Below are 23,087 nucleotides of genomic sequence, written 5' to 3' on the forward strand. Positions count from 1 at the left end.
ATATCGCAAAGATATAATATTTTCAAAGTAATGTTTGCGCAAGGCTCTGGATTTTTACGTTTTACTGTCTACAAACTGTTTTTTTTTTTTATTAATATCGACCTTCATATATGTGTTATTTCAGCACTCGGACAAGTGTAAGTATTTAAATATGCTTTCTCCGTGACTAATAGAACATGACTTGAGCGAAATCTGACCGTTAATTTAAAGAGAAATCCCTTCTCGTTGTATAAAAATAACGTAAAGTGATCAGAAAGCACATCGTTTTCTTGTTTTTGATTTTTGGTCTATGGAAAAGCTCTTTTAGTATAAATTCTTGCGCAAGCGAGTGGTTTACTTGGCCAATTCGTTTTTAAAAAATTATACACTCTCTCATTTTTTAAGTTGTGGCAAGACAGACCTATTTTCAGTTAAAAGTTAAAGTCTTTTAAAAGTTTAGCAAACAAGTAATAACCTACACCTTGAACTTGATACCCACTAAGTGCTTGTACACTAGGGAGTCCAAAAAATATGTGCTCTTAGCCCCTAGGATTGTACACCTATTTTTTTATTTTGGAATAAAAAAATATTTGGAGCTCGCTCAAAGCGCTCAAAGTGGTCCATGTATTTTGTATGGGAAAAACCACTTTTCGTAGAAATGGTATAGAATTCTTGAAAATCAATATTTTCGATCGATCGGTTCTCTGGTTCTCTTCAGGAGACTTCCAATAATAATTCCTAATTGTTTATTTAACCATTTATTAGTACTAACGATTTTTTATTAATCGCCGTAATGCATTTTCTGAGGTTTTCGGCGGACCTATAAAATAAAGTTACTATGAAAACACATACAAAATAGGGTATTATGATTGAAAGTCTCCTGAAGGAAAACAGAATTTTCCGATAGAAAAATACCGATTTTCAAGTATTCTATACCATTTCTACTAAAAGTTGTTTTTTCCCCATAGAAAATACACGGGAAAATTTGAGCGCTTTGAGCGACTTCTAAATATTTTTTGATTTTGAATTAAAAAAATAGATTTTGAATTTAAAAAAATAGTGCATAAAGCTATATCAACTATATGCATATGTATGTACATTGGTAGGTTTCTTCGACAAAACAAATATATAGTTGAAAAATCAAGCAGCCTATGAAATCAACAAAGTTTACAGAAGTGCCAACTCAAGTAGCACACTGGTGTATAACTTGGTGTAAATTTGTGAATTTTGGTACAATTAGTCAGATTTATACCAAAATTCATAAATTTACACCAAGTTATACACCAGTGTGCTACTTGAGAATAACCCGAGTATATGTATGTATGTATGCGTATGAATATATTATGGTATTTTTTCGTGGTTTTACCGATAATCACATACTTTATTGCTTCTTAAACACTTCCACATACAAAGACGTCCTATCATAGTTTCTTTTCTTTCTAGAAACCAGCAGCAACGAAATTTATCTCCTCTTTTCTACATAAAAAGCACTTAAAAGAATTATTTTTTACATGTAGTGCGTATGTATGTCTATATATATGCTTAGACTTTAATGTACACATGTACTTTTTGCGTATAGTTGCACTTACTTCTGTGGCGAAAACTGCTACCCAAGTGGAAGTGGAAATGTAATAGTGGAAGTCGCCGTAATGGTGGAAGTGGCAACACATAAGCCAATCTTAGGCCACATTTTGCTATTGCATATTTGCGGTTGGTTTTCCGTTCGATTTCCACTCGCTCTCGTAACTGCTACGCGTTCTTATTTTTGTTAAACATATTATTATTTAATTTTATTTGTCTTACCATCATTTTGTTTTGGTTACTATTCTCATTATTGCGCATTTATTTACTGCAATTGAAACTAAATTGTGTATTTTTATTTTTTTTTTGCTTTTGATCTTACTGTACGTATTTTACTTTAAGTTTCACATTTTCAATTCACCGATTACAAAATTCGCGATTATTTACCAATCTGAGTGCGCATGGCAAACATAAATAACAAACATACATACATACATATGTGTGCGTGTGTATAGATATGTATAATACACGCATAAACGTACATATGTACTAAATAAGTAGCACACAACTTACCCATTAAGTCTATTTGTATTTATCTATATATATATGTGTATGTACATATGTACATATGTAGATGCATTCTACTGCATGCCCCATTACTTAAATCTAACGACGACAAACCCACATATCCGCTGCCAAGAAGTCAGCTTTTCTAGTCAACGTTTCTACTTCTGAACATAAGCCACCTTTTAGCTCGGCTAGCATTACACACGTTACTAGTGCTGTAACATTTTGTCCGCATTTTTTAGTTATAGACTAAGTAGTTTGTGCGATTGTCGATGTGCGATTGTTTACCGCTCTGCACAAGCCACTGACCAACATTCTTATGAACGACAACATTTAAGCTGCTGTACCAGTAATAATAAATCCCAATACTGAGTATTCATGAGCTTGGTTTTTGACAGGTTATACATTTAGGACAGGAATCTGCACTAGGTTGGCTCAAAAATACATGGAACGAAATTAAAGTCGGGGTTTTAATGGTTCTAACTAACCCCTAGGATGGTTCTACCTCTGCTTTAATGCAATCAAAAATTATACAGCGGCCGGTTAAAGTTTCCCATGTATTTTAAATCGGGGAAAACAGTTTTTCATAGAAATGACATAGAATACTTGAACATGTGCATTTTTCGCAAACTCTATTTCCCTTCAAAAGACTTCAGAAAATAACACTCAATTGTTTATTTAACCATTTGCTTATATTAACTATTTTTTTACGGTTCACGTGGTGTGAATGATAGGCAAATTTCCTAAATCCAAAAGAGACACAGAAAATTCGATAAGGCCAATATATATAATATGAAATATTTTAATTAGAATTGAATCCCTCTGATTGGTAGAGAGTTTTGCTCTCCCATAAACACGTAAAATATTGCATTTAGAATTTGGCAAAACACTTGAATAAAATGGCTACACGAAATGTTTAAAAGTGAACTTACTAAGTTTTCACTCTAAGCTTTTGATATTTATGATGCTACAAATGTGAGCATTAATACAACTTATTCGTTTGTTGATAATCGTTAATTCATTTACAGCTTCTGTGGCTATTGCAGTAAAATATACATTTGAATAGCTTGCATGGTGCAAAAAAACTTAGTTATTAAAAACATGAAATTGAAAATAATGGTTATTGCACTAACTTTCAAACACATAAAACACAGTGAAGGAGAACTATTTCGTGTTGAAATTTAAAATAAGAATTATTTTCGTTTATGACTTACAAAATTTAACAGTAAAAGTAGATCCCCTGAAATTTCTATTTTAAAAGTTTTAAATCAGAGTATTTTTGACTTTTAAAAGCAAAATTACTTTTAAATTTTGTAAGTAATAAACGAAAATAATTCTTATTTTAAATTTCCACACAAAATAACTCTCCTTCGTATAGTAAAGATTTAAATAAAAATATTTTATGTAAAGATCTAGGAAATAGTTCTAAAATGGCAATCTTTAACCACGTAAAATGACAATCTGTAAAAAAAATTGCATTATTTTACTGGAAAGCAGCTGTTTGGATTTAAAAAATTTCTCAGCGTAGCATTTCAAAATCGGTAAAAAAAAAAATCAGAATTACGTAAATTTTCGAAAAATCGGAACCAATTCCATTTAAATGATAAATGAAAAGATAAGTAAAAGGACTAAAAGAATTCACTCAGAAAATCTGTTCATAATAAATAAAATTTCTCGTATATAGTTCCACTGCAGTGCCACAATTTCAATGAGAATATCTAACCTTGAGAAGTACCTACACAAAAATAAAAAAAACTCAAATTTTAAAACATATTTTTTCTTAAAAATTCAAAAATAATTTTGAATCTAGCCAATTTTCCACAGGGTGTGCTTTATTATTCGACCACACCTGCAGTTGCTGTCTGTTCTTACTGTTGGCATTTTAATGTCTTAATTTGTAATCGTATACGTAACCTGGGGCTATAAATTTTCTTAGCAAGCATTATTTTTAAAGTCAGGGGTCTTCTTATAACAAAAACGCCAACGCGAAGATACATACCTACGCCGCAGAGACCAAGAAAATAACGGATTTCTACCCGCCGGCTAATACAAGCAACCAAAAAGATAATGAAATAAAAGCGGTCGCACTTAGATGGGTATGCATGACCTAATGACAGTTAAAACAGATAGTAACACGAATACATAAAAAGCGGAAGGAAACACGAACTATTCAGAACGAAAAATGACACTGAAGATGGCACAACGACGAAACCGGTTCATCTCCAAACCAAATTTGACAAGGGATGACGGAAAATCGTTCCACAATACATCATACTCCTACCCTGTCGGAAACACAAACAAACAAAAAGAAGATATATACAATACGTGCGCCGGGAATATAAAGTTCGGTTTAGCCATAATGTAGACTTCCTTATTTGTTTTAATTGTCGAGAGGATAAAAAAATGTGCCAATAATTTTTATGTATAAAAAAAATCGGCCGCTGTGGTGTAGTGGTAAGCAGTACGCGCTTCCGCTCCACAATGCCTGGCTTCAAACCCTGGTCAAAGCAAAATCGCAGAAATATAGAAAAAAGGTTTTTTCTTAACAGCGGTCGTCCCTCGGCCGGCAATGGCATGCCTCCGAGTGTATTTCTGCCATGAAAAATATCTTCTCATAAAAATACAATCGCCGTTCGGAGTCGGCGTAAAACTGTAGGTCCCTCCGCTTTGTGTGACAACATCAAGGCGCACGCCACAAATCGGAGGAGAAGCTCGGCCAAACACTAGCATATGTGTAAGCGCCAATCTATTATATTATATTATTATTATTATTATAAAAAAAATCTCTCTTAAATTCGTGTGACCGACTTCTGAAAATTCCAAAATGTTGCTTTAATTCTATTCAAGAGTCTGATAAGAAAAAGTTACGCTCGATATCAGCTTGACACCTCATTCATATTTTCACAAATCCTTGGCTGTACAACCAAACACTACTTAAGTTAATTGACTTATTGCTCACAGCTTGCCTAAGCCAAACCATATTTGTAGCACCAGAAAATTGAGTGATTATTACACTTGTCTACTATATCAAAATAAAAAACGCAGTTATCCGGGGGCAACTGGAAATGAGTAACGATGACAACCACCAAACCAATGATTCTCTCCTTTGAGTGAGACGCTGAAAGCAATCAAATGACCGAGACATATTCGAATGCATGCACCTTAGGGTGGTCCAAAATGTGTAAAGTCGGAATTTTAATGCGTAGAATTGGTACAGAATTCTTGAAAATAAATATATTTTGATCGGAAAGCTCAAGATCTCTTCAGAAGACTTTTAACAGTAATACTCAATTGTTTATTTAACCACTTTTTAATATTAACGATTTTTATTGGGGTTTTGGGGGGTTTTCGGCGGACCTATAAATTATGGTTACTATAAAAAAATGGTTACAAAAAAACAATTGGATTTATCTATTTTAGAAAATTCTAATAAATAGCCAACTTAGTTCAATAAAAATCTTTATAAAACTTATAGTGCCTCATACTCAGTTTTATTGGATCAATTCGTTTTCACGAGAAACCAAGTTTTCAGGATCCAAAAAAACTCTGTATAGCGGCCAAACCTTTTTCTCAAAATTTTGAATATCTATCGTTTTTTTGCCAATATTTTTTGAAAATAGCATACATAGCAAAATTTTCAAAATTTGGAGAAAAAAATTTGCCGCTGTACTTAGATTTTTGGATCATGAAATTTTTTTTCTCGAAAACACGAATTTATCTAGTTGAACTGAGTAGGAGACATTGTTCGTATGGCCAACAGTTATTAAACCTGATACATGCACACTCTAGGTTTTGTTTTTTTTTGTGTTCCACAGTGTTATTTATATACATATTTTATAGCGAATTTTTAAAGCATCGTTAAAGGCTACATACATACTTCTTGATCATATATTATTTCTTAGTTATGCCGTTATCGTGACTTCATGAAACCGTGTACTAAGTCTTTATAGTAATTAGCTCATACAAAACGGTGATTTCCTAATTAAAAAAACGATGCAGTTCATGAATACATGCATGGGGTATATAAAGTTCGGTTTAGCTTGAACAGAGACACTTCTGTACTTGTTTTTAAGGAAATTTCGCAATACATATGAAGCCTTTATTTGTTATTAAGCAAAGTTTACTCATATTATTTGTTATGTGCATGAACATCACATCTTAGCTTAGATAAACACAAAGGTTACGTATATGTATGTAGTTTTGGTTTTATTTAAATACTAGAATTAGATGTAAAATAAACTTATTGTGCTGGTAGTTGTACGGAGACGTATCAAAGTCCACTTGAGTCGTATATGTCAATGACTCGTTCCTTTCAGTTTGTTTGCTATTATTTTGATGCAAGTAGACTAATTACATACTTATACCTATTTACGTACACGGTCAAAAATTTGGGTTTAATTTTTAAACCGCGCTGGGACTACTGCCTTTTTTAAACTTTTATAGTCTACTTTTTAAACCAGTCAACAGTTTTACGCAATTTTTAATATATTCTGGTTTAAATTTTAGCCCAAAAAGTTCGTGGTTTAAAAATCAAACCAAAATGTTTTAATTCTAGTTTCTAGGTTTCAAATATAGAAAATTTGGTTTAAAATCTAAACCGAAATAGAATATGTTTGCACAGCGAACTGTGGTGTTGATTAAAACTCAACATATGAAAGCACATTTACAAGGCTGTCCAGGTTCAATCCCAACCAGACGGAGCATGAAATTTAAGATTGTTTTTTTTTTTTTATTCTTAATTATGAAAATGTTTGGGTTTAACATTTAAACCGAATTGTTTAAATGCTAAACCCAACATATGTGCTCTCTTTTTTTAAACTTGGAAGGTTTGTATTTGAAACTGAATTTAGTTTGGTCATATATGTAGTCCAAAAAGTTTAAAATTAAAACCGAAATTTTTAACCGTGTATGGAGCTCTCATTTTATGCCAGTCATCAGGTGTTTCTAACAAGAAATACTAGCACAAAATAAAATACTTTTTGAGGTTTATTTTTGACTAGGGTTTGCTACTGGATTTAATTAGTTACTTATATCTAACAGCATGGAAAACAAAATGCATATGTTTCAAGGTACAACAAATTCATAACGACGTATATGAAATCTGATCCCAGTCTCAGTGGTAAAAGCTAAGTTTTTGGACGCTTTGTAATGTCAACTAATATTTTCGTTTATATGTACATAAATAAAACATGTTCTGAACTTGGAATGGTTTGTTTTCAGGTTAGCAGACAGAAAATCCGGTACCCCCTTTTGCGACCACATAAGGCTTTAACATAACTTAAAACAGTTGCAAATATGTATATGCAGAAAATCTCTATAAGTGGGAATATTTTAAGCGAAACCTATTTATTATTCACATATATACGTATTAAAATTAAAATTTTCCAAGATTCAGCGACAGCGGTATTCTGTATGGTATGACACAAAAGTATTTATGGAGTCTTGTCACATATAAAAATCAGACTAATATAAATCATTATGAATAGTTCGTGGACGAAATGATAGGACAGACGAAGAAAATCAAGAAATTTACATAAACATTTCTGATTTTACGTATTCATTGATTTTAATAATAAGTGTTAGATTTTTTGAGGCAGAAATATATTCAGAGGTTTGCCATTGCTTACCGAGAAAAGTGGCTTAGATCAGGGGTGCGTGACTGCTGTTAGCTATAAAGTTACTATAGATGAGTGCGGAATGACATGTTCTTCTCTTTGATGCCTCAAAAATAAAAATAAATCATGCCTAAAACATCTGTGTTACCAAACAAGACACTTAATCTGGGGTATCCAGCTATAATCCTCGAAAATAGATAAAGTCTGTAGCTTAGTTGTATACGGCTAACGGTGTTAATCTTCATAAGTGCATCAGATAGATAAAATGGACATGTAATGCGCCAAAAACGCCAACCTAAGATTGCATGAGCAAAAAAGTTGGCACGTCGAAAGAGTTGGTCATAAGTCGCTTGATTCCATCGATTCCAGAAACGAGAAAGCCAATGGGCTACAAAAAATGGCACTTTCGCACCACATTCACCGGGCGGCAAGTTCGTGATCAGGAGAATTTTCTTAAAAAAAAGCACATGCAATCGCAAGAGTTTCGATCCTTAAGCTAAGACAATACTTGTCGGAGACTTTATTTTAAAGCACATAGACGAAAAAAATAGCAAAAAAAAAAAAATAAAGAACAAACTGTTTTCTATAATTGCTTATTTCATCAGCTACTTAGCTGTTAAAAAAAAATTATACGAATAAGTACAAACTATATGAATTTTGCTTTGCACCTAAATGAGTTTGTGTATTGAAAATCCATTAAATATATTGCTTATCGCCGAGCACGAGCATAGGAGCCTTTAGTATTTTTTAATGTCTATGTTATATATAAGTACATACAATATGCACTAAAAATATATAAATCATATTTCCATAATCGCATCATTACTATTCAATAAAAACACGCATCATTAATTACGAAAGGGAAGTTCGTTTCCTAAGTCTTTAATTTGCAAAGCCACACATGAGCATACATTTCTACTCAGGATGTGGCTTTTAAATATAATTATTAACAACAATGTACATATATACATACATGAACGGAATGTATTATAATTTTATGCAATACCAATTTTATTGTTTTTCAAATACGCCGTTTCTAATGCATACTTAAGAGAACACTTTAGTCCAGTTAACACGTTTTTTTTTAGAAGTGTAAAAATTAAGCACACAAATATATGCAGTCGGGTGGTCCTTAAAAATATCATCATGTAAATGGGGCACCCCTTATTTTTTTCTGCGTACAAAATAAAGATATTCACAAAAATTTCAAATTAAAAAAAAAATAAAATTAAAAAAAATTGTAGTAGTCGCTACCAGGGTTTGAAAAAAATTATAATTTTTTGTTGTAAATCGCAAAAATTTGACAAAGTTTGTACTTGAAATCTGATAGTTAGACTGCTTATTTTTAATTTATTTTGCTTATACTAGGGTGGTGCATACATATTTTAGGCTTTGTTTTTTGCAATAACTTTCGCACTCTACTGATAATGGTGAAAGGCAAAACTTTTTCAAATGTAAGGGATTAAAAAAATTTTTTCACACCCCTATTTTTTTTTTTTAATTTTGAAACTTTTGTCGATGTCGTTATTTTTCGACGTATAACAAAATAAATACCAAATTGCAAATTTAGCTGTTGATATTTTTAAGGACCACGCTAATGTATATGCTATTCTTACATGAGCATATGTATGCAAGTGTTAAAAGGTAGTACCTTGCAGTAAAATGTGTGCAACAAAATAATAAAGTAATAAACGCAATTTTTCTGCTAACAACGCGCTTTGCAAAAATGCATAAACATGTATAAGGGTGATCGATTATTTTACTTTTTTCCAAAAACCGGTTTTTAGGCTATTCGAAAAAAGGCAATTAAAAAAAAAAGGAAATAGAAGAATAGTCTTTAAATTTATGTGCACATGGAATTTTTCAAATGCCTTAAATTTTTTTGTCATTTGAATGCCTAGTGGAAATTCGGCATTCATTAGAAATTAAAACGGGAAATAGAATCGAATTTTTAAAATTTATTGATTGTATTTAAGAGCAAGATTCGTTAACGGTTTCAATAAAATAAGAAATTTAATGAATTTACGGTGAATATTACTGTACAAATGTAAACGTACAAATATTCTAAGTGAAAAACAGGGTATATTCGATAACAAAACATCGTTTTATTCGATATATTCAAAAATCACGATTTCAAAAAAAAAACACCGCCCCAAAAAGCCGACTAAAACCGGTGCGGAAAAACCGAGTCAATCACTCGAACATGTATGTATGTATGTATGTATATTCTTAAAAATTGCTTGTTTACGTATGAGGTATGTACAAGTGAGCTCTTATATCTACATATACATACATACATACAAGCAATGAACCTTCATTCTACGCCACTTGAGTAGCACTGCATTCAAGTTGAATTGCCAGTGAGCATCAGTTCGTATGCATGTGTGCTTGTGACCTACAAAGCAATTCATTGGTCAACGAAGCAAAACGGCGACGACTGCAGCGGCACCACCAGTAAACAAATATATACATATACATATGTACATACATACATACATATAAGCTAAACCAACAGCAATTTTTCGATTAACACAGCAACACAAATTGATGTGCAGCGGCACCAAAAACAACAGCATGCAATGCAATGTTACTGACAACTTTTGCGCCCCTAGACTGCAACTCCAGTGCAACAACTGCGATCGCCAATGGTAAGGCAATTGCACGGCAGCAATGAAATGCAGGTAAAAAAGGAAACACAAAAATTAAAAAAAAGCTATAAGATATAAAAGAAGCCAAAAGCGAAACTTAAAGAAGATAGAAAAAAAACAACGACAAAAAAATATTGATGTGGTGTGTGTTCCGCCGGTTTTACGGTCGTTTTTTTGATTTTTTTCTAGCCGCTGATGGGAATAGTCAACCGCTACATTAGATTGTGGCGTGCAACTGAAAGTGAGTTTTGCTCGAACGAAAGCACTTGACAGACGCTAGACTGGACTGGACCAGACTGGTCAACCTATTACACAGTCGCTAACGGTACATATTTGTAATAGCAACAGTAACAGTTGTTTCATTACATTTGTGCTGTGCTTTAAGTTGGCATTGCGGTTCAAAACAAAAAAATTGACTGCAGAAAAAAATAACCAGAACGGTGCAACATAAGAAACACTGTGGAAGTTAGATTGCCAGTGTTTGTTTTTTTCTTGTTTTGCTTGTCTCTCGAGCTACTTCACTGTAACACGTGAGCGCATGATTGAGCGAATACTAGTATGCCAAGTGAGCGTTGTGGCGTGAAGTAGTTGGAGTGCACTTGCAACATGACAGCCATGCTCACACACATCGCGAAATAGGTTGCATTCAAGTTTGGCAAAACACTGCCAGCGCTTAAACTGTTGGCCAATGGCACAACGATTTCCTTAGCTGGCATTTTTAAAATATGTATACAGTGACTCAAACATATATTCTACGTGTTGATTTATTTTAAATATTCGTAATGCTTTTCGAGCTAAACTTTTTTGTTAATATTCTATAAAACTACCGTACAAGCTTTAATCGAAATTACAAAATTTAGGAAATTTCAACAAATTTTCATAAAAAATTTCAACTTTTTAATCTGAATCTTTGACCATTTTTGGGTATGCAGATTTATACCCCATACAATTTTAGTCTAATGAAGTGCAAGTTTCAACCGGCTAAAAAATTGCGTTAATTTTTGGGAATTTTTTTGGAGACTGCTTTTGCGTTGGTTTTTCCGTAACAAGTGCAATTTATAAAAACTGGCCTTGATTTTTTGAAATTTGGTTGCAGACGGTCTCCCGCATTAGATTTCATAAGAAATTCATGTTTATATGGAAAAATTGCAAAAATCTGTCACAAAAAAATGCTCAAATGCGGAATTTTTAGCAGTTTGAAACTTGCACTTCAAAAAATAAAACTAAAATTGTATGCACTATAAAACTGCATACCCAAAAATATTTTTAAGATTCAGATTTAAAATTTTAAATTTTTTATTAAGTTTGAAACTGTGATTAATGTGGTTTTGGCTAAAGCAAATTAAAAAAAAACATAACTAGAAAAATATTATGAATATTTAAAAAAAAAATCAATATGTGGTCACTTCTTTGAGTCACTGTATAAAATAGCATATGTATGAAATAACATTTGCAGTAGGAATTCCGAACACGTTTGAAAGATAAAACTAAATAAGCCATATGAAAACAGAAAATTAGCGCCTGGAACTTGAGAAATCTTATCAATATCAATCTCTGCTTTAAGATGAAATAATTTTTTAGAAATTTCGTAAATATTCCACTGCAAGTAGTAATTATTGCAAACGCTTGTGCTTAAGTAAAAGTGAACTACATTATTTCAAAAAGATTTAGGCTTTTGAAAATTATCAAACAAATGTCTTATACATTTAGGAGGCGTGAAAATTCATTATTTTTGATTTATTAACAACCAGGTGCCACAAGAATACAAATAACGACACTAGCTATAATTAACGTTAGTCTTTTCAATTGTGTAGTAGTGGATAAAAAATAAAAACATATCAATTATTCTCTAAAATTAAATACAAATAAATGAAATAGGAAATGCCAGGCACGCCCACTTAATAATATATAAGATTAGTACAAATTTTAATAAATTAGATATTTCCAAATAACTGATGTTGAACTGGATTGCCTGTCATGGATGTTAAACTCTTGGCAATTTATACCCGTCATTTTCCTGTTTATGAGGGTAAATAAAACAAATAAATTAAAAGTAAACTAAAACCAAGTATGGAGCTCTAAGGCACTCCGCATATTACACGTCATACCATTCTTAGTAGTGTAATCGTTTCGCCTGCACATTTGCACGAGTCCTCAATTTATATGTACTTACACGCTGGTGGTCATTAGAACAGACTCGCCTTACTTTGAAGAGTTTTGGCTATATTTCCATGGTTTATTTTATGTTTAATATTTTTTTATAAAGGTTGGCTAGCTATACAGCAAATACCATAAAAATCACGTTTTCAAACTTTATACAAAAATTCGAAAAATTTTCCCCAAATTTATAAACTCTTTATTCAGAATTTTTAGATAAACTTCTGGTATGCAGTTTTGTAGGTCATTAAATTTTAGGATGATAAAACGCAAGTTTGAATTGGCTACAAAATACCGTTGATTTTTAAGATTTTTTTTTGCTCACGAATTTTTTCCAATACAAAGTGTGCTCGACAATTTTATTATATGGAAGAGAATGCCTAGCATCGTCAACAAAAAAAAAAATTGTCAAAAATCGACGGTATTTTCTAGCCACTTGAAACTTGCACGTTATTATCCTAAAATTGAATGGGATACAAAACTGCATACCAGAAATTTTTCTAAATATTCTAAATAAAAAGTTTAAAAATTTGGTGAACATTTTTATAATTTTGGTATAAAGTTTGAAAAGGGGATTTATACGGTGCTTGTTGTATAGCTAGCCAGGCTTTTATAAAGAAATATTAAATTCAACAATTTTTATTGAGTTTGAGGCCGTTTTCAATGAATATTTAGTAATAATTTGAAAAAATTAAGTATTAGGTCAACTTGCTGGGATAATATTGTCTGGGATAGTAGTCGATTGTTTTAGCCTTAATTTAAACCTAAGTAGAAGATTCTTTCACTTTCTTCTTCTTCTTCTCAAATATTGCAAAACCGCGAATTTTTGACACTTTGACCACGTTTTTTTTTCAAAATCTAGAGCTGCTAGAAACTTACTCTTACGGATTCGTAATCAGAAAAAAAAGTCTTTGAAAAAAGCGTTTTGTTGGCCAGTGTAATCATATTTGGTATACCAACTGTTATAAAGCCGACAAAAACCGCGGTCCTGGGAGTAACAGTTTGCTACCCAAATACATTTTTTGCACCGACATGTGGAGGGACTACTACTCTGTATTTTACGCTGAGGCCTACGCTATTTCTATAAATGTTGCGATAGCAGCCCGTAAAGTGTAACTACTTACTTATTTTGTATGAATGAAAAAAATACTCATATTTACTGAACGAACTCAGAAGATGGCAGACGGGCTAAACGTTTAAAGAATCAAATTATTGAGAGAACTTCGTCGGCGTGAATAGATTTATTTATAATCTTGCCGCTGCGGCCGGTCCCAAAATCAGTTCTTAGTAGAAAAGTAGCTTTGGCTTTTTTTACAGCAAGAATCAGAATGGCAAAATTTGGTGATTCATCTTTTCGTTTTCGTTTTGTATTTTTACATTTTTTATTTGTCGTTCAACTAATGCGAATTTTGTTTCTGTTCGGTTTAACTGGGCGAAATATTGCGGCGAATATCACCCGACGGCATCGCTCCGTGCGACGAAATTCGCATAGCGTTTTGGTTCTGCTTAAGCTTTAAGTCATTTATTCTAGAAAAATCAGCGCGGAAAACCTCAGTAGGCATGATGTCAAAATAGTCACTGAGTACTCCTTACAGAGTATTGAAGCAATGGCTAGACATATTTATACCCCATTTTGTACAGTGCAGGTCGTAAGGCGAGTAATAGGAAAGAGTTTAATACATATGTAACGCATCACTGTGAAGCTCTTAATATGCCTAGATATATTATTTCCCTATAATTACTCTATGATGGGTATCTAACTGACATTTCAATCTTCGATAATGTGTCTCTAATTCATTGATGGCTGGCAATGTTGTTTTCAATTTTAAATGCATTTTCTTAGACAAATCTTTCATACATAACAAAAAGTTTTACGTTATGCAATTTGCGATTTTATTGATAATTTGGTGTCATCAATAGTTTATGGAACACACTAGCATGCGTTCTTTGCAAGTCACTTGCTATGTATATATGTATGTAATATGTGTATGTACATACATATATGTTTAATGACAGAACGAAAAAGTTGTAGCAAAGTTCCTTGCACTCTGTTGCAGAAAAAATACAACTTTTTATTACAGCTGACTGATTGAAGTACCACCATTCCTAAATACTTATACAAACATCGAAATTTATGCACATGTACACACACACACACACACACATTTAAACGTACACATTAGGGTATCCCTTAAAAATGTAAAAAACTAAATTTTATTTTGGACACCCCTTTTAGAGGGGGAGAAATATTAGAAACATTTTTATGCGTCGCTAAGAGTGGTTGGAAAATGCTTAATAACTTTTGTTTAAAATCTCGAAAATTCGACACTATTTTGATTTGAGCAGCTACATATAACTTAGCGAATTTGAAGCTCCAATTTCGAACATACAAAAAAAATAAGCGAGTGTCTCACACAAAATTTAGATTTCAAAATTTTAAGGACCAACCTAGTACACGTGCATGCAGATATGTATATAGAAATGTGTTTTCACACCTTGACACGTCCTTCGCAAGAATGCTGTTAGGTGACACATTACAATCTTTTACTTTTTTTCTTTCTTTTACCGTTAGTTTCTAAACCAATAAAAGAAAAAACAAATTTGAGCTGCGTCACTGGGAGTTACTACAAGTAACTTGAAAAAGATCGTGAATATTTAAAAAAAGCAACATGAGAACACTTGTTTGCGTCACTGTATGTACAAATGCACAAAACTAACTAGTTTTGTTTAATTGGAGAGATCACCAAGTAGGATATGAAATGAGCAGAACAACTAGCTAGTGGAATCAATAAAATCTTATTTAAAAATGTAATTAAAGTATTTCATAGTTATCCGCCATAGACAGCTGTTACTTCCGAACTCTGCAAAATAATATTTTAATCTATTATAAGAAACACATAAAAGCACAACATAAAAATTGATTCGAGATGTTTAGCGTAACCTTGCCAAGATTATATGCTTCGCAAACATTGACCCCAGACGCGGAAGTAGAAAAGTCATTCTAATTCTAATTTTATATTCATAGTTTTCTCTTAATTAAACACTCTTACTTAGCTCCAAAGATAGGCCGTAAAACTGGTTTCAAATCGAAGCGTCTAATCGTAGATAAACTCAATAAATTGTTATGTACATATGTATGTATGTGTATAACAGGCTTCTCTGTGAAAAAACACAGCATCTAATAAAACGCAGTTACCCGTTAACCCAGAAACGATAACTCGTTTAGAACTAAACTTAGCATGGTATTTATAAATATTAATATAGGCATGAAATTAAAGCTACAAATGGAAACAAAAAAAGAAAAAGGAAGTAAAAAATTGAATGACGAACATAGTTACGTTGACCAGATTTTTGTGGCCGAAAATCGGAACATCTCTCAAGCATCGAAATCGAACAAGAATTTTTTTTTTAAATAAAAGGACAAAAAATATTTTCATACAGTTTTATTTAAAACAAACCAAAGAGAAAAAAACTTGAAAAACGATCGCAAAAATGTATAAACAAACCATAAGAATAGTAGATACTCATATGCAAATTACACAGGTCCACATATAATTTTTATGGTTTGTAAAGTTTCTGTTACTGATTCAAAATACAAAACGAAGTATTTTTTCCAATTTACTTTTGTTTGCGAGCTAGTGCAAATTTTGAAAAATATTTTCATAGTAAAATTTCAAATATTTTTCTTGTGAAAATTACTCTGGAAGCTCTAAAGCTTCGCAAAAATAAGAAAGCTCAAATTCTTACGCCCGGTTTCTCCAGCAATTTAAATTGAGCATGATTTCTTATTTTCTGTCGATTTCCATATAAAATTAAATTAATTTTTCACTTAAATTTTTTTCTTGAAATTAGCTGTTAAAGAAACTAACAGGTCTTTTTCGTAAATTTTTTAAATTTTTTCTAAAATAAACATAGCATATTTTACAATTTGTTTAACCCCCTTCCAAATATTTTCAAATTAAAACTTGCTTAAACCTCTTTGTTGCAATACATATATCCCGATTAGTGACCATATTGTAATAATTCATTCAAATTAATAAAGGTGGCAACCTTCTCCAACCTCTTACGTCTGACACTCATATTGATATACATACATACATACGCCTGGATTCCATGCAAAACAAAAGACTTGAGCAACGAACTTGGCGAGTATAAGGCTGAGAAGCAAGCATAATTAAAACATAAAAAACTACCAATATATTAACTGTTGAAACAGTAAAGTTTTTAAAATTTCTGTATATATATCGATTAACAGTCGGCAATAATATGACACACTCGTACATATAACAATATTTGTGTATGAAAAATGACAAACTATTATTTTAGTTTCAAAACACACAAGTGTTTAAATTGATTCACACAAATCAAATTGTTCACCATAATGTTAGTTTATACTAATTTATGGGGAATTTTCCAGCTTTTGATTTCACTCCATATCCCACAGTCGTTAAATGACATGCTAGCCTTCGAATTTTACTAAATAATGACTCCTTTCGATGATAATTGTGAGAATATGTGAGTTGCTTAAACTTCAGTTTAAAAAACACATTTCATACAATTAGAAAAGCGTTTACTCTGTCACGCAAATAGAATTTGAGTGCAATATTTATTTTTATAATTAATTATTTTTTTTTGTACAAAAAATTATATTTTTTGTAGTATTCACGTGGAGACACATTGACAAAGTTTATATTAAATAATCTTTTTAGAATATGCTATTAAGTATGAAATAATAATTTTTCCCAGCAATAACAAAGGCAGATGACGCACGCGATTACCTACGATTACCATAGTTAACGCTCATTCCAAATATGAAAGCGATGCCATCGCTTAACGCTCAATGTTTCGTATTTGCCAAATGTAATACTACGTATGTATGAACATATAAGACCGAAATTGTTGAATGATTCGAAAAACTCCTATCCACATCCGTAGATGTAGTTGGACAAAGTTTAAATCAGGGACGGAAAAAATTATAATTTTTTAAATTTTAACCAAACAAAAATAAACATATTTTAAGTGTCGTAAAACAATCTTAACTATTCTCACATATTTGAATTCGTACGTCCTACGGTAGCCTGCAATAAATTTTATTTTTCGAACTTAACCAATAACCAAATTGTACCAAAACGATACGAATAAGGATCTGGGTATAATCTTTGATTCAAAATTTATATTAACACCATATGACGACTTAATAGCAACAAAAGCATTCTCAATGACCGGCTTCATACGCAGTAATACTAAAGATTTCCCCGATCTAGTGACACTTAATTATTGTTGCATAATTTGGAACTCGTTTTATAAAGCCACCAGAATAAGATCGAAAAGGCGCAACAAGTTTTAATAAGGTTTGCATTATGTAGATTACAATGGCCTTATGGTTTACCTAACTACGTGGTATGACGTAAACTGCTTGGTCTGCAAAACCTATACGAAAGAATAATCTATTTTTAATATTTTTATTGAGCTTTGTACCACGATTGTTTATTAGGAAAAATTGAAAAAGCAGCAAAGTCTAGGCGGTAGAAGTTATAGCAGCTATTTTGGAGATCGCCACATCTCCTTATCAGACTTATTTTTGTTAATAAGCCACAATAACATTGACAAAAAAAAAGAATATATTTTTCGATTTCATTTGTATATAATGTGGTCAATCCAAGAATAAACTGGGCTGATATATCGTTACGCTCCTATTTGCGAGTTACGGCGCGCGTTCGCCCTTTTCCATATTATCTAGTACATAAAGCAAATTACCATTATTACAAGCCTCTTGCAAGATATATTCGTTCATGGAATAACCTTACACTTAGAGCTAAATTCCAACCAAAACGTGTATAAATTTAAATTAGACCTTTCTGTAGACGAATAAATAAATAAATTAGTTAATTAAAATTAAAAATAATAATAAATATTTGATTTGAATTTTTTTAATCAAAGAAAATAATTAATATTCTGTTTTATTTTTTCACATAAGAATAACGATTATTCAAAAACCTCAAAAGCTGGCGACACTCTCAGGTCAAAATTTCAGCTGGTGGTATGACCTTTCAAATTTTATAAAAAATAAAATTCAATAATATTTAATATAATCATTATTTGAGATAAAAAAAATTAACAATCAAATAATAATTATGTACTTCCGTTGACCGAAAAAGTAAAAATCATAAAATAATGACTAAATTCTGTTTTGAACTATTATTTTTTTTTATGATGATAACCGTCCCTAGTTTAAATTAACTTAATTCTGCTAGGCAGTACTTCGATAGATATTCTTCCCTAGTTGTGGCGCCCGGAAGTAATATATCTTTTATATTAGCAATTTTGGTAAAGGAAGGGTTCTTGGCCAAAATACTTTCAAGGTTTTTTTTTTTCAATAAATATACATATATTTTGTTCAACATTTTACTATTGTCACAATTTCCGAAACTTCTTTCGAAGTCAAACTTTTTGTTTTAAGCTTCGGCATACTTACTATCAAATAATCAAAATTTGCCTTAATGAACGCCAAATTTGTTCGCGTTTCTTCAAGCTCTAGCAGTATGTTTGTATGTATACTTGCATTGTATCAACACGAATTCACACAGGGCGGTAGCAGGAGTATAAAAACACATGTATGAATTCGCCTTGTTTCACGAATTTCTATCGTCTCTTTTTCCCGAAAATGTATGAAATGTTGTCAAATATACAAAACTGAGCACCTAAGTCGAATACATGTATGCAAAAACCAACCAAAAAACAACATTGCCAGATATATGTGTACAAAATAAAATTTTCAAGCCTTGGTTATGATAAGTATCTTATGTACATAGTACATACAAATGAGAGGCAACCGTTTATTAGGTTGTTACATAATTCGCAATATTTTTTCGTACCTACATAATTTTTGACAAGTAATTTCTTACGTTATTTCTTATTCTTTATTTCTTTCCATTTCAGGCTCAATTCGTGCTCTGCATTGTGCACACCACCCGCGCTCTCGTCAGCTCCCAATGCCAATTCTCGAAATTCATATCCTGCCTGCTGTTACTCAATGCTTCAATTTTCTTCTGCCTCTTCATGAACTTCTACATGGCCAGCTATAAGAAATCACAAAGTCTAAAGCTGAACAATGCCGCTATGGTGAATGGTGTGAATGGTGTGAATGGCGTGGTGCCAAAGCAAAATGGTAACTGCGCGTTAGCAACGAAGAAAATTGTAGAAATGAACAACAACACCATGGAAACGATAGATGCAATTGGATTATTGGCGTTGAAGGAAAAACTGAATTAAATAAATCGAAGCCAAATGGATGAAGACAAATATGAAGTTGCACAATTGTAAATAAATTACCTAGGGTATATATGTATGTATGTTTATACAATTATTTGTAAAAAATATTTACGTGCAGCATATATTAGTACCTTAAAGTAGTCTATTGTTGCATGCAACTGCTTATTGGCCATAAGTAGCAGAGATATTAATGTGTTTGTTCATTTGTTTTGTAGAAGAAGAAGTGTGGAAAATATTTATGTATGCAAATACGTACGTACATATAAGGTGAAAATATGCGATTTCAAAAGAATCGAATCTTTTTTCACCCGCCTTAGACTTGAAATTTTGCACCAGGAATTATGCACAAAGTTGTTTTTTGTTTTGTTTTTAGGTTTTCAAAGAAAGTTCATTCCCACTAAATGCACCGGAAAATTAATAAAACAGCGAAAAGAAAAAAAAAAACTGTTTGTAAATAAATAATGCATAGCTCCTTGCGACTGAAGTGATATTAAAGCTGTACTCTCATACCACATGCAGATGGAGATGCTTTGAAGAGTGTGCTAAATTTCAGTTTATCAATGTAAGCTCAACAAAATTTGAACACTTAACCAAGCTCAAGTCAAAATTAAATGTTAGCCGTCATTGTGTTGCTTTATATTCTTATTGCCACATTCAAATAAGTTTCATGCTTGTATGGAATGGCCCTGAGTATGTATCAACATTATGACTTCACTCGACTCAATTCGACTCAAACTCGAGATACAGATACATAAATATGTAAGTACGTGATTCGACTATGAATGTATGTACACTCCATAAAAGTAAAAGTTGGCTTAAAAACCATGCCGTTGTATGTTGTTTTCCTTTGAATTTAAACTATCGTGCTCAAGGAAAAAGCTCTAAACAGCGTCCAGCTAAAAAAAAATATAGCAATTTTTTTTTACATAAATCAATTCATAGGACTCATCTCCAGTTAATGCAAATAGTTTTTTCTTCGTGATTATATACACCAACTCAAAAACTACTGTTTTATCTATTTTTACATAAATTGCGTTGAATCTGTACGATCCACAAGAAGTTATATTTCCGGATCCGATTTTTGAGTTAGCTCACTTTAGATCTAGATGTACGATATGTACATTTCACTTTACAGTCGGTATGCATTGAATTTGATTTCGATCCTTTCGAACCATAGCCATGCAGTTTTAATGACAGTTTCGTTTAGTTTAAACAAAAAGTGGTTATTGTGGTTCTCTTTATTTGAATTTGAATTTGAATTTTTATTTCTATTTTTTTCTTGGTAGCACAGCTACCCTCGAATATAATAATTGTACAATTAATTGCAATTTGTTATGTTATAATTCGTATTTATAATTTAGTATTACACACAAGCAATTTCCGTAGAACTAGTGCGAAAATGGCGCAAAAAGTGAATCTACAAAATAGCCTAACTAGCATAAAATATCAAACCGATCTTATGTCGAATTGTAAGATGTGCTGACTCTTGGATTGCCGAAAATAAATAGGTATCTAAATTTGGAAAAAGGAAGTTGCGCATAGAGAAGTTACTCATTCAAAGGGTGCCTGAGGTATTGCCTACCTTTAAGTGCGCAAAATTTTTTTTTGATTCAAAATTGTTAAGGTTGTTAATTTGACTGCTTATATAGCCTCGTAAAACAGTAAAATATTTATATGAAAATTTATTTATGCGCATGTTACTAGTTTACATGATAATTTTGTTACGCAAACCTTGTAAATATTCAAACCCGAAATGAGAAGTGTTGAAATCAGACTTTTATTTTTTTTTTTAATTTTCATCCAAAAAATATTGGCATTTTTTTCGGCAATCAAAAATAAGAGCTGCAAGCGAAGCTTTGAAAAAAAAACCTTTTAATGTCCCTTGCCTAATAACCAAAAGCCAAAAAATTAAATTTTTACCAACACCCTAGAAGCACACATAAAAACGTACGCACACACTTTTACATATTTTCGCCCTAAATGCGGAAATGTTGCAAACATTTGCAGATAGTTTGTGACAATCACAAAATGGGTAAATTTTTGCGATCTGCCTTTAGCCTTAGCCATTGTGTATAGTTGTTTTTTTTTTGTTATCTATGTACATATGTATGTACATATGTACGTACTTATACCAAAATATTTATAGAATAATTATTCTAGTAAATAGTTATGTTTGTATGTGAACTACCAGCGTTATATTAGTTATATATGTAAACATTGAAGGAGCTAGAAACATAAATACATAAATTTTAATTTTGTCGAACTTCTATTCAAAATTAAATTGATCCGAGTGTTGAAAATTTAATGCATGCAAAAAAAATAGCAATCAAATGCATGGAGTGTCATTCTGTTGTGCTCAATAAAAAATATTAGATATGTGAAGTTGAATGAGATATTATTAGTTGTTTGAATGTTTGCCTTACGAAAAATGTATCTTTATTAAATATTCATTAAAATGTAAGAAAGCTACACTTTATCCAAAACTTGCTATAAGTAAATATGTAATTTTAGTTTGAATGTATTTACTTATTAACAAAATTATTATTTGTATACAATTGCTTAGTTTATTTTGTAAAACTAGTCTTAAACAAAATTACCTAAATTTCTAGCGATAATTTTGTCCTATCGATTCCATTCTGTACTGTATTTTTTATGGAATAACCAAAATCAAATATATGAATGGTCTTTTAGTAAATACTGTGTTTTGGTTATAATTTTAAATTAGAGACCGTGCCGTGTATGTAATTTATAATAAAGTGCAAAAAATTTTAGTAAAATTTAAGTTTTTTACTTTGAGAAAGGAATACCGATAATTTATTTATTGCTGTCTATTGAATTTTTGTAGACAAAATTTTCGTACTAGTTTTCTAAACAGAAAATAAATTTTAAATATTTTAGGCATTCATAACGGCGCTATTAAATTAATTAATATGAAAACAACTATTTTTTAAATAAATAACGGAGATGGCGGCCGACATAGCCAGCCGAGTTCTAATCACTCTTGCGAACTTCTACTTGCGATAGGACCAAGTTTCAATTATGTACTGGTCAAAGCAACAACAAACAAAAAAATTCTAATAGCTGTCGCTCGTCCGGCAATAGCAAACCTTGAAGGCATGACCGCCGCCAGCATCAATTTCAGGGATGTGCATCCGTATGTATATACACATTATATTATTAACTAAAATAAAATATGGAATTGTTCATGTAAGTATATTAGAATACAAAAAATAACTGAAGAAATAGTGAAAAAATAATCGTTGTGTATGATGCGATCGAAAAGGCAATAAGGCTTTTAACAAAGTTTCATGAAAATGTATGTAAGTAG

At 31.6% G+C, this 23,087-nt stretch overlaps 1 protein-coding gene across 1 annotated transcript in view; it reads left to right on the top strand.

The window, feature by feature from the left end:
- The window catches only part of LOC118738434 (elongation of very long chain fatty acids protein 7), a 60,991-nt gene extending 40,345 nt beyond the window's left edge, over positions 1 to 20,646 (top strand). Inside the window, exon 6 of the mRNA XM_036469370.1 lies at positions 19,427 to 20,646. Within this exon, the coding sequence (XP_036325263.1) occupies positions 19,427 to 19,759 (333 nt within the window). The 3' untranslated portion in view covers positions 19,760 to 20,646. The remainder of the gene's footprint in view (positions 1 to 19,426) is intronic.
- Positions 20,647 to 23,087: the final 2,441 nt, after the last annotated feature.

Source organism: Rhagoletis pomonella, unplaced genomic scaffold (genome assembly GCF_013731165.1).
Source record: "Rhagoletis pomonella isolate Grant_MI unplaced genomic scaffold, Rhpom_1.0 Rhpom_scaffold_00004, whole genome shotgun sequence".
NCBI classification, from domain to species: domain Eukaryota; kingdom Metazoa; phylum Arthropoda; class Insecta; order Diptera; family Tephritidae; genus Rhagoletis; species Rhagoletis pomonella.